This window comes from Mobula birostris, chromosome 14 (genome assembly GCF_030028105.1).
Source record: "Mobula birostris isolate sMobBir1 chromosome 14, sMobBir1.hap1, whole genome shotgun sequence".
Classification (NCBI taxonomy): Eukaryota; Metazoa; Chordata; class Chondrichthyes; order Myliobatiformes; family Myliobatidae; genus Mobula; species Mobula birostris.
Genome location: NC_092383.1, coordinates 22,981,930 through 22,995,341, shown reverse-complemented (window position 1 = coordinate 22,995,341; position 13,412 = coordinate 22,981,930). Strand labels below are relative to the sequence as shown.

General features: G+C 42.4%; 1 protein-coding gene across 7 annotated transcripts in view; it reads left to right on the top strand.

The window, feature by feature from the left end:
- The window catches only part of LOC140209773 (WD repeat-containing protein 72-like), a 360,805-nt gene that overhangs the window by 84,977 nt on the left and 262,416 nt on the right, over positions 1 to 13,412 (top strand). For all 7 annotated transcript variants that reach the window (XM_072278224.1, XM_072278225.1, XM_072278229.1 and 4 more), the window contains exons 12-13: positions 5,252 to 5,472; positions 7,409 to 7,604. In XM_072278224.1, the coding sequence (XP_072134325.1) occupies positions 5,252 to 5,472; positions 7,409 to 7,604 (417 nt within the window). The remainder of the gene's footprint in view (positions 1 to 5,251; positions 5,473 to 7,408; positions 7,605 to 13,412) is intronic.

The window sequence follows — 13,412 nt, the reverse complement described above, 5'->3', positions numbered from 1 at the left end:
AATATATCACTTTCCTGTTGAGTTAGAATAAGAACCTTTAAACTGTCTAGTGAATCACATCAGTTGCATCGATTCAAAAAGGTTTATCATCACCTTCTGAAGAGCAATTAGAAAGGGGCAAAAACTGCCAAGCTTATCAGTAGTGCTATATTCCAAGAAAATCCCATTTGGGGCTATGAGGTGTTAACCTAATTCAGCAAAGTTAACAGTGATTGTTTTATACTTGTCTGTACCATGGGACCTGTTAAATGAATTTTCTTCATGTTGTCAAGAATAAAAGGATTTATGTTTGCAGGGTGCACAAGTTTGTTGCCAGAGGGAGTTATAAAATGGATACGTTGATGCTATTTGTAGCGGGCAAACCATAGTCCTTCACTACAGTTCAAAAGTTCTAAAGAATTGTGAATGTTTTGGGCCAATCTTGCTGGCATGGGCAGCTGACTGCAACTCTATATGGTCAACTCAAACCCATTGATCTACTGCTGGCAATTGCCATCATTAATCACCCTAAGGAAATGGGTCTGCTCCCTGTAATGACCATCTATGGTTACCCTACACTCCTATTTTTCTGGTCTTGATACAGAGGTGGCCTGATTCATCCAAGTCTTGAGCTATTTGGCTCTTGTAGCAGCAATCTTTAATGAAGAAGTCCTGCCCCTGAAATCCCCACAAAGGTTTTGATGACTGACAAAATCACATTCCCAGCTTTGCTGACTGTCAAATCCAAAATATATTTTAAAATGTCTCTGAATATCCTGAACATACAGATAAATTTAAAAGCTATTAAACTGAAGTAAGTTTTAAAAATCTCTTAAAACATATAAATTCTTAAAATTGGATTTTCAGAGGCCTTTGACAAGTTGGCACACACAAGGCTGTTTAGCAAGCTACAAGCCCATGGTATTTGAGGAAAGATTCTAGCACAGATAAAGGAGTGGCTGATTGGCAGGAGGCAAAGAGTATGAATAAAGGGGGCCTTTCCTGGCTGGCTGCTGGAGACTAGTGGTTTTCCACAGATGTCCGTGTTGGGACCAATTCTTTTTACATTATATGTCAGTGATTTGGATGATGGCATTGATGGCTTTGTTGAAAAGTTTGCAGATGATATGAAGATATGTGGAAAGGCAGGTAGTTTTGAGGAATTAGAGAGGCTACAGAGGGACAGACAGATTAGGAGAAATGGCAGATGGAATGCAGTGTTGAGAAATGTATTGTCATGCACTTTGGTAGAAGAAATGAAAGAGTTGACTATTTTTGAACTGGAGGGAAAATACAAAAACTGACGTGCAAAGGGACTTGGAAGTCCTTGTGCAGGATTCCCTAAAGGTTAAATTACAGGTTGAGTTTGTGGTGAGGAAGGCAAATGCATTCATTTCAAGAGAACTAGAATATAATAGCAAGGATGTAATGTTGAAACTTTATAAAGCTCTAGCAAGGCCTCACTTGGAGTATTGTGAGACAGTTTGGGTCCCTTATCTTAGAAAGGATGTATTGAAACTGGAGAGGATTCAAAGGAGATTCATGAAACTGATTCTAGGATTAAATGGCTTGAAGGCTCTGGGCCTGTATTCACTCGAAAACAGAAGAATAAGGGGTAACCTCATTGAAACCTATCGAATGCTGAAAGGCCTTGATAGAGTGGATGTAGAGAGGATGTTTCCTATGGTGAGAGAATCTAAGACCAGAGGACACAGCCTCAGAATAGAAGAGCATCCTTTTAAAATGAAGATGAGGAGGAAGTCTTTAACTAGAGAGTGGTAAATCTGTGGAATTCTTTGCCACAGGCAGTTGTGGAGGCCAAGTGTTCATGTATATTTAAGGCAAAGGTTAATTGATTCTTGATTGGTCAGGGCATAAGGGATATGGGGAGAAGGCAGGAGACTGGGGCTGAGAAGGAAGTTGGATCAACCATGATGAAATGGCGGAGCAGACTCGATGGGCCAAATGGCCTAATTCTGCCCTATATCTTATGGCCTTATGTTTTTAATAGAAAGTAAAAGGCATATTAATCTAAAATAAACTTTTCTCTGCTCTCAAGATGCAGGGATATTTCAAATGCCCTCCTTTTTTCCAGAGCATAGCTTCCATTCCGCTGTGCTTGATGGAGCTGACTTTTGCATCTTCTCTGTTTCCCATATTTATGCTCTCCATGCACAGAACAAATTTCATGACATATGTGAGTGATGATTAGCCTGGTTCTGAAATGGGTTTCTATTGTGGACTGAGAGTGGAAAGGAGGCAGGGAGAGGGGAATCATGGTTGGGAAAAGGGGAGGGGAGGGGAATGACTGGGAAGCACCAAAGAGACATTCTGTAATGATCAATAATCCAATTGCTTGGTATCAAAAGACCTTGCCTTGTGTCTCAGGGCTGGGTGTGTCTGCATGGGCACCGCCCCCCACCCCTGACACTCCTCCTCCCACCACCTGTTCCACACCCCTTGCGAGGCGCTCCACCCTCGCCATTCCCAACATCCTTTGCTCCCACCAGATTTACAAACTCGCTCTCTGCTCCATGTTGGCAAATACAGTATTGTGCATAAGTCTTGGGCACCCTAGCTTTTTTTATATAAAATATATGTACTGCCTATTGTATTTTATATATGCCAAAGACTTTTGCACAGGACTATATATTTTTTGTGTGACTTACTATTATATATGTGCTGTCAGTGCCTTGTGCTGTTGTTATGGTGTTTTGCACCTTGACCTTGGAGGAACACTGTTTCATTTGGATCATGAGCTTTCTATTCATGGGTATTGACGTATGGTTGAATGATAATTAAAATTGAATTTGAACTTGAATTTGAACTTTCAACAAGCCAACACCAACTACATCTTCTCCTCACTACCCCTTTAAACCTTCTGCAGGAACCATTCCCCTCCATGACTCCCTGGCGTGCCTGTAGCTCCCCACCTACATCTCTTTGACCCCTGGGGCTTTTCCCTGCAGTCACAGCGGGTGCAACACTTGTCCTTGCACCTCTTCCCTCACCACTATCCAGGAGCCTGAACAGCTGTTCTGGCTGAGGCAATGGTTCACAAGCATCTCCTCCAACCTTGTCTGCTACACTTGATGCTTCCGATGTTGGCTCCTCTACTTTGGTGATTGTCTCGCCATGCACCCATTCTAGGGCTGCAATGGCCATTTTTGTCCCCCTTCCCTTTCCCCATCCTTGGCCTTCTACACTGTCACGTTGAGGCTGCATGCAAACTTGAGGAACGATACCTCATATTCTGTCAGGTAGTCAACAACCTAATGGTATGAACATTGAGTTTTCCAAATTTATGTCACCCTTCCAACCCCCACCATCTCTCTCTTCTCTCTCTCACACACATGATCTCTCTCTCACACTTTCTCACTCTCTCTCTCACACTCTATCTCACTCTCGCACTCTCACACTCTTGCACGCTCTCACTCTCTCTCTCTCTCGCACTCCCTGTCTCTGTCTTGCTGAAAAGCTTCAAGCTGAAACGTCAAATGTTTACTTTTTTCCATAGATGCTACCTGACCTGCTGAGTTCCTCCGGCATTTTGTGTGTGTTGCTTGGATTTCCAGCATCTGCAGATTTTGTCCTGTTTGTGGCTCTGTCCCTGTCTGTATGTCTATATGTCTCACTTTCCAATTTTCCTCCAATTGTCACACTTTTGTCCCCTTTGCCTCAAATCCACCCCCAGGACCCCATCACCCATCTTCATCTCCCTCCCCTCCTGGTTCCACCTACCCACTAGACACACAGTTCACTGACCCCCCCCCCCCCCCATCCCTGACTACATCTGGTTCTGGTTCTTGTTCCGGTTCCATATGCCATTCACTTCACCCCCAACGGTTCCCATTCTCAGCTCCTCTACTTATCAGAGTCCAGAAATGTTTCCACTTTGTGTTCCTGCTTATCTCCTTCTGGAAGATGTCTCCAAACTTCACACGTTCCAAGTGCTACCCCTACCTTGCTCTGTCTGCCTCTCAATATATTTTTTCTCACTTTGTCTTCTTCCATCGCTCACACCCCTGCCACCTCCACCCTCACACCCCTCCCTTACCTGCCACCACCTGCCTGCCATTTCACACACCTCCTTGGTATACCAGTCATTTCCATCTCCTGTCTCACCACTCCCCTTCTCTTCCTTATACTAACCATCTCTCCATTTTCCATCCTGATGCAGTCCAAAATGTCAATTCATTTCCTTCCACAGATGCTGCTCGACCCGCTAAGTTCCTCCAGCAGATTTCTTGTTGCTTAATTTTCCATTTTTGCTTCACTTGCTTCCTTTCCTGCAGTCCTGCATTTCCTGTTGAAAACGCTGGGATCTTGGATCCTTGGACCAGCTCCACCAGCTGGTTCCACAGTGAAAGGGCTCTGCAATCTCTACAGCACTACCTGGAGGCCACAGCTGGACCCCATTTAGATTCCTGTGTATAGAACTGCCTGTATGTACTAGCAAACCCAGGGTATCATTGCAATTTAAATTTAAACTTGGAAGAAAATGTCTTCTTTGCTCCTTGTAGTTTTGGTATTTTGATCTTTAACTGCAAAGCAGGGGCCTGGGTTTCAAACCCAATACATTCAGTTATATCATTCCAGGATGGCACAGTGGCAAAGCTAGTGGAGCTACCTCGATATCTCCATTAACCTAAGTTCAATCCAATCTCTGGTACTGTCTGTGTGGAGTCTGAAATTTTTCCCTTTGGGTTCCCTCAGCTGCTGCAGTTTGTTTCCACATCCAAATGACGTGTGGGTTTGTCAGTTAAATTGGTCACTATAAATTGCTCTCCTCTGTGTAGGTAAGTTCAATGGTTCAGTGTTTCCATTTAATGTCAGAGAACATTACAGTATACAACCTGAAATTCTTACTCTTCATGGACATCCACAAAACAGAAGAAGAATCCACAAAGAACGAATGAGGGAAAAACATTAGAACCCCAAAGCCCTCTCCCCCTCCCATGCACAAGTAGCAGCAAAGCATCACCCCTCCCCACTCCCTCTACCCCCACCTGCCTCAGCAAAAGCATCAGCCCTCCACCACCCACAATGCAAGCAATAGCAAAGCCCCCAAAGAGACTATGATGAAAAAAAGGTAAATGGTAGACTCTGGGGTGAGTTGATGGGAATGTGTAGAGAAGTACAGCTGGATTAGTGTATTATTAATGTAAATGGGCTCTTGATGTTCTGCATTGACTCGACGGGCCAAAGGGCTTGTCTCATCCTGAATGACCATATCTCCATGACTCCTGTTGATGAATGTTTGTTCCCTCAGCCTGGTTACCCCACAGGATTCTGGTCGGGCACTGTGGCCGGGTTACCTGCCTCCTCCACCCGCACAGTAAATCTGCAACCTTTGATGCCAGCTGGCTGGCCTCGGGAGACGAGGAATCGTGCGTGATCTTGTGGAACATGTTCAAAGGAGAGGCTCTGCACAAATTTGTGCTGCATGCAGGCCCAGTTCTGAACCTATCCGTGTGCCCAGAGGAATGCAGTGTAAGTAATGATAAGATGTATGTAAATGAATGTTCTCCCATTGAGTCCTTAGCTGCATTATGACATATTGGGGCAATAACAAACCATTGATTTAGTGATGAAAAAAATCATGATATTGATGTTGAGATAAAGATGTTATGTACTAAACATTTTCATTATTGTATTTAACATCTTAATAGGCTCTAAATGGATGTAATGCATGCAGTAATGGGGTGTTTATAATCACTTACTAGCTGGATATACTCATAGAAGAGCACATTGATATATTTGCTGGCATGGTGCCTAGTGTAACAAGAGCGGTGTCCCAGTGGATTCTGCACTGGTTCACCTTTATCCTCACAAAGCCCATGACCACTTCCTAATCACCCACTCTTCCCCTTCTTTTAATCCTCCACCACTCCTCACCCCTCAGCTTCACAACCTTCCCAAACTGAGACAATTACAGATTAATTTTATTATCAGGCATTTCAGTCAGGGCACAGTAGGGGAGCTCTAATTGGCAGCACCTCGTCTGGGCGGAGGAAAAGGAAAACAGCAGGCTCCCTGCTACTAATTGTTCTCCAGCTGCCCGTGCTGGATGTGTGCATTGTTGGGCCAGGACGGGGTCAGGCACCTTTATGGTGATGAGAACATCACAGTCTTCACTGTCACAACTTGCAGGAAGATTCAGCCTCCGATACACGAGGAATTGGAAGATGACTCAAGGCTATCCCTGGAACCATGGCTAACCTAGGCAGCAATGCTCTTTAGCAAAGATGAGCGTTGTAGCCCATTGAGGAGGTCTTTATCCTACAGGAAATCTCCTTTATTAGAGAGCGATATATCAGAACTGAAACCAGCTTCTCTCCTCTGTGTTATTTTTGATCATGTTTGTTTGCCTCAATTAGTGGACATTGCTGGTGAGCCAAACATTTATTTTCCATTGCAAATTGGCTCCTAAGTGGCATGCAATGATATTTTTGGCCACAGTTAAGAATCTACCATATTTAGATTTCCTTCCATGAGGGACTTTAGTAAACCAGAGTACCGTTCATAGCAATCCATTTGTTTTGTAGTCATCATGATACAGATACTTACTCTATATTCCAGAGATAAGTACGGGGCAGCACAGTAGCATAGTGGTTAACACAATGCTTTACAGTACCAGTGACGTGGGTCCAATTCCCACCACTGCCTGTAAGGAGTTTGGACGTTCTCCCCTGACTGCGTGGGTTTCCCCCTGAGTGTGCTGGTTTTCTCCCACCATCCAAAGATGTACGGGTTAATAGGTTACTTGGTCATTGTAAATTGTCCTGTGATTAGGTTAGGATTAAATCAGGGGATTGCTGGGCGGTACGGTTTGAAGAGCCAGAAGGGCCTGTTCGGATCGATTGATGAATCAATCAATAAATAAATAAATAAGTGTGTGTATGTAGATAATTGAATTTAAATCTCTCCATCTTCTGTGCTTTTGTGCATCAGTGGCTGAGGTAACTCAACAGTAACTGACTATTCTCTGTCCAAATAATGCACAATATAATCATTTGGTTTCTGTATGTGAAGTAAATGTGGGCACGTGGCCAAGTGGTTAAGGCATTGGACTAGCGATCTGAAGGTCGTGAGTTCGAGCCCCAACCGAAGCAGCGTGTTGTGTCCTTGAGCAAGGCACTTAACCACACAGTGCTCTGCGATGACACTAGTGCCAAGCTGTATCGGCCCTTGCCCTTCCCTTGGACAACATCGGTGTCGTGGAGAGGGGAGACTTGCAGCATGGGCAACTGCCGGTCTTCCGTACAACCTTGCCCAGGCCTGTGCCCTGGAGAGTAAGTACTTTCCAGACGCAGATCCATGGTCTCGTAAGACTAACGGATGCTTTAATAATTTAATGTGAAGTAAAAATGTTTGTTGAGTTGCCTTTAATGAAGAACTAAACATGCCACCCGTTTTCCTCCATTAGCCTGAGATGCGCCAGACTATTTGCTGTGTAGCAAATGATAACTCTGTGGCGTTGCTGAGCCTTCAGTGTCGAGCTTGCCTGATGCATGCAAGGAAACATCTCTCCCCTGTGAGCCTAATAAAATGGCGCCCAGCAGAAGACCTCCTGATCGTCGGATGCAAAGATGGAGCAGTTTATGTCTGGGACATTGAGACTGGTATGCAAATGACTCCCAAACACTATTACACACTTTGCAAAATCTCTCATTGAATCTTTATTTACGATCAATTATTAATTTCCTGTGCATTTTTCAGCCGGGTAATACACAGTGGGCTATTGACATTTATTTGGAGTTGGCAGTGTTGGTATTGCCCTACAGAGAAAACTAATGCAGGCTGTCTTTTCCCAAATGCACATTGATATTCCTATCCTAAGCCAGAGACCCTCGATCGTTGTTTAACAGCAACAATTTGAATTTATATGGCATCTCTTAAGTTGTAAAATGTTCCAAATGTCCTTCATAGGAACACCAGTAAAAACCTTTTGATATTGAACCATATAATAAGATCGATGATCTTATTATGCATTGATCGATGGCTTGGTGTAATAAATTTTACCATCATCTTAAGGGAGGGAAAGTGATAACAAGGTAAAGAGGGTTAAAGAGGGAATTCCAGGGCTTAGGGCCAAGGCGTCTAGAGATGCTGCTGCTTGTGATACAGCCATGAAAAACACAAATATGGAAATGGCCAGAAATGGAGGAGGGCAGAAATCTCAAAGGAAGGTAGGCCTGGAGGAGATACATAGTGATGGAACTGATGAGCCCATTGGGAATTTGATGAAACAAAGCTGAGGATTTTAAAATCACAGTATTTCACCATTATTTTAGTTTGAAGCTGGCTCATTTGAAGTCTCACTTTTTCTTATCATTGTTAGAATGGTATAGTTGCAGGTCATAACACACACTGCACTGATGTATAGCTAATTCCTTCTGTGTCTGACTGCAATGATATTATGTGAAACATTGGCATGGTGCAAGCATAAAGATGCATAAAACTCACTGTCTAAGCTGATCTCTATAGAAATGGCCACTTTTTTGTATTTGAAATGGTCAGTGGCAGTTGAACCCTAGTCAACTCTTACAGTGCGCTCAGAGGGCAGATAAGATTCCGGTGAAACAGTTTAGGAAGAGAGATTCAACCAGATTTTCATTTGCTTATAATGTGCATCAAATGTATAATCAAAACTCCATGATACAGTTTGATGTAGAAGAGAAAATGCTTCCAGTGTTCTGGATGATATTCTATCCCCAGCCGATGCCAGTTCTCTGCCCATTCAAAATGTATAAGAATTTTGAGCAGAATTAGCATTTTTCAAGCATGTGCAACATTGACAAATGATAGATACAGACATCCCACCTCTCCCGGAAGTTCCGGGAGTCTCCTGCATATCGATTGTGGCTCCCTGACTCCCGGAATTATATACAATATCCCAGAAACAGATTTTTTTGAGAGAGAGAGCGAGCATTCTGATTGGTCTCTCTTCGTGCTAAGAGTAGTCCCCAACCACGGGGTCGAGAGGAAACAATATGATTCAAAGGAGTCAGCTGCACCTTTCCTCATTCCCTGTCACACACTGTTGAATTTTAACACACGCGAGGTCATCAGTGACTCAAGACGTGCAAAGGAATGGGTCCGTGACACATTTGTGAACGTCCCCGGTGAATCATCCATGTCAGCGCGGGTAAAAGATCAACTCCTTGAGCTTGCAAATGACGGTGCACTGAAAAGTATGTTTGACATAACATTTCTGTCGGCATTCTGGGTCAAAGTTAAGGCTGAATATCCTGAGCTAGACACGAAAGCACTGAAAACGTTGCTTCCATTTCCAACATATTTCTGCGAAGCTGATTTTTCTGCAATGAACGCAACGAAAACTAAATTGCGGAATAGACTGGACATACGGAACCTCCTTCGAGTATCGCTGTCTCCCATCACCTCTCGATAGGACTGTCTTGTTGCAGGAAAACAAGCCCAGAGCTCCTGCTGATTCAGCGGTATTAGTGTGTTGCAATGATTTTTTATGTTCATACGAAAGAAAATATGTGCTGTGTGTTTAATATCCAAACGTTACTTAAAATGTTATGATGCTATTGACTTATAAGTGACTTATAATTCAGTGGTCCCCAACCTCCGGGCCGCGAAGAATACAGCGGTGGCCAGAATGCACCCAGTACACCTTTAAGAAAAAAGCTGAAATAAACAAGCTAATTAATTAGGTGCCGCCCGGCACATAAATGTCGGCCCAGATCAGAGGCGATTGCTGATTGTGTCACCTCTGATCTGGGCCGACATTTACGTGCCAGGCGGCACCTAATCAATTAGCTTGTTTATTTCAGCTTTTTTCTTAAAGATGTGCTGGGTGCCTTCTGGCTACCGCTGTACTGCTACATTCTTCGCGGCCCGGAGGTTTGGGACCACTGTTGTAATTGACTTATCACTACATTCATGCGAGGAAAATATGTGCTGTGTGTTTAATATTAAATTCGTTAGATAAACCCCTTTAGAAATGAAATTGAGTGTATTAGCCACTTACAAGTGACTTATAGTTGACTTATCACCTATATTCCAGTCACGTTTAACACCCACCCCCTCCCGCCACCCCTGGGTTGGTCGGTCCACAAGAATATTGTCAATATTAAACCGGTCCGCAGTGCAAAAAGGTTGGGGACCCCTGATTTAAACTAGCTGGCTAGCTGCCAAGGAGCTACGCTATTGATTTCCTACGTGATGAGGCCAAACTCCCTGTAGACTTGCTTAAAGTTGTAATAGAATAAACGTGATAATATAATATAATATAAGTACATATTTTAATGTCACATTTGCTGTATATACCCAACTTGGTTTACAGATTAAACAAAATCAGTAAGCAAAGCATTATATACACCCTTGGAGGTCGACGGGAGGGGGGTGCGGGGTGGTGTTATGGGGTTGTGGGGGGGGCGGGAGTGCTACCTTCCTGAAATGAGTTTTTGCAGGGTAGGATGTCTGTAGATATGTCTGCGTGATCTCTTTAATACAACTTCATGAATCTTTTTTTCCATTCTGCAATGTTATTTTTAGTTTTCAAGCTATTCCAAAGCATATTGCACCAATAAATTTTTCAGATTAAACGAAGAAAAATAAATATATTTTTATAGTTCATGAAAAGTATGTTTATTGCCAGAAATTTTTTCTATTTAGATTGATTTATTAAATCCATATGAAGTATTCTTTGTGATGTGATTGGCCCAGAACATGCAAGTGCAGTGATGACAAATGCTTCATATTTCTCACTTCTACTTGGGAAAACAACTGCAGACTCAAAGGGAGGTGAAGTAAGTGTGTAGTTATCAGCCAGAATTGTTTTTAGCAAATCTCTGCTCTTCCACAAGGTGCGATATAATACTCTTCACCAACTTTATTTTTGGCTTTAGTGAGCTGATTAGAATTTTGGATGTCTATGAAAGATGCTCATTTTAAAGTCTGCTAAACACAAAGAGGAACCAAGGAAATTGGGGTATATGAGAATCATGCAAGGAAGTGGATTGGAAGTGTGGGATTGGATATGATTTCACTCAATTGCAGACAGGTTTCATCTGGAGGCCATGTGGCCAACTCCTAATACTGTTCAGTAAGTTCTTATAAACAGGAAAATGTAATGCATTGTTGCATGAGGTTTAAGTGAGATTTGAATGGTGAATGAAGCTCTGATTATTGCTTAGCACCTTCATCTATCATTGTAGCAGGATTCCAGATGGTCGCCATAGCTCTTGGCCAGAATATTGCCATCTACACATCTCAGTTCATGGGGTTATCCATGAGTAATGCACATGCCAATACTATGACAACAGTTACACCGTTGAAGGTGCTTCACTCTACAAGTTGTGAGGAGCAAACCATTTACCAATTTTTCAGAAAATCCCTCATGAAAATTATATTAAGATATTGTATTAGTCTATTTAAATGCCAATTTTACATAATCCTGTTCTGCGATGTTGCCCTTTTAGGATCAAATGTTAACTTTCTATGTCCAAAATTACTGTATGCATAATGTTGCTGTTATTATAAAATAGTACATACCTTCATGAAGAAACATTTTTCACTCACTCATACCAAAGCTGATTATGTGCTAAATATATTCCACTATTGGCCTTTTGCTACTTATATAGAAAAAAAACTAGCAGACCCTAATCTGTCTGGCTAGACACCTTATCCTTCAACTCTTACTTGAGTCTCTGTTCAGTGCTGTCCATTTATGTGTTCCTCTTTTTGTTCATCACTGACAGTTGGTATACCTATCACCATCACTGATGTTGCCCTCACCCACACCTCCTCCATCCCTTCTTCCCATTGCCTTAACAGGGATAGAGTTCCTCTTGTCCTCACCAATTACCCCATGAGCCTCTGTATCCAACACATCATTCTCTGCAACATTTGCCATCTTCAATGGGATAATAGATCTTCCCCAAGCAATGCCAATTCTCTGCCCATTCAAAATGTGAAAGAATTCTGAACAGAATTTGTATTTTCCAAGCATGTGCAACATTGACAAATGACAGGCATGTCTATGTGATCTCTTAATGCAACTTCATGAATCTTTTTTTCCATTCTGCAATAATGTTTATTTTATTTTTCCAAACTATTCCAAAGCATATTTCTCCAAGAAAATATTTCAGAATAAACAAAAAGTGTATTTTTATATGATTATTGCCAGAGATTGCTACTATTTAGATTGATTTATTTAAAGGAATTTTGTGTTTCTGTTATATAAGGGGTTTGTATATTCTCCCTATGACAGCATGGGCTTACTCTGGTTTTCTCCCACAGTCCAAAGGCATACTGTTTGGTAGCTTCATTGGTCATTGTAAATTGTCTCATGATTAGGTGTGGATTGAGTCGAGAATTGCTGGGTGGTGTGTCTCAAAGGGCCAGAAAGACATACTCCACACTGTATCTCAATTAACAAACTATAAACATATGTAAATTTTAGAAATATCTTAGTATAGGATTGTCTGGTGACATATCAGTTTCTTCTGAATTTGAAAGAATTCTGAAAAGTTTTCTGAGGGAAGAACTTGGGATAATTGGAAGCCAGATGCTGGAAATCTGAAATAAAAACATAAGACGTTGTTAACACTGACCAGGTCAGGTAGTACCTGTAGAAAGAGAAACAAAGTTAATGCCTCAGGGCAGAAACCCTTTCACAGAATTGGGATAGAAAGATAAAATACATTTTAAGTTGCAGAGAGAGTGGCAGGATTACTGGATAGGATAAAAGAACTATCTGTGAGAGAGTGAGACCAGGGCATATGGGTTAATTAGATGCTTCTTTGTTTCTTTGTACCGGTTGGTGTGGGTCTGACCTGCAATTCATGCTGGAGTAAAGGAGAGATATGTACAGAATCAAAGATAAATGGTGTGTGATTAAATCATTTGTGCTTTCATTTGTTTATTTATGCACTGTTTGTGCCATCACTTGTGAGACCAGTTTTATTCTTCCCCCTCACCAATCACCTTCCTGCACATATCCCTACAAGTGTGAGAAATGCTATATCTGCCCATTCACTTCCTCCCTCACCTCCAATCAGGGCCCCAAACAGTCCCTTTAGGGGAATCAACATTTCTCCTAAGGTGTCTGTTGGGCTCATCTATTGTATCTGGTGCTCCTGATGTGGCCTCCTCTACATTTGTGAGACCCAACGTAAATTGCGGGACTGCTTTGACGAGCACCTTCGCTCCATCCATCAAGACTGGAATTCCCAGTGGCCAAACATTTTAATTGCTAGCCCCATTCCCATTTTGAAATTTTGCTCCTTGATGAACCCCTCTCAGGATGGAGGAGCAGGGCCCCATATTCCACCTAGGTAGCCTCCAAACTGATGGCATGAGCATTGACTTGTCCTTCTGGTAATTTAATTTTTTTTCTCTTTTTTTTTCTTTTCCCTTCCCCCTTCCTTCTTCTATTCCCCACTCTGGCCGCTTAC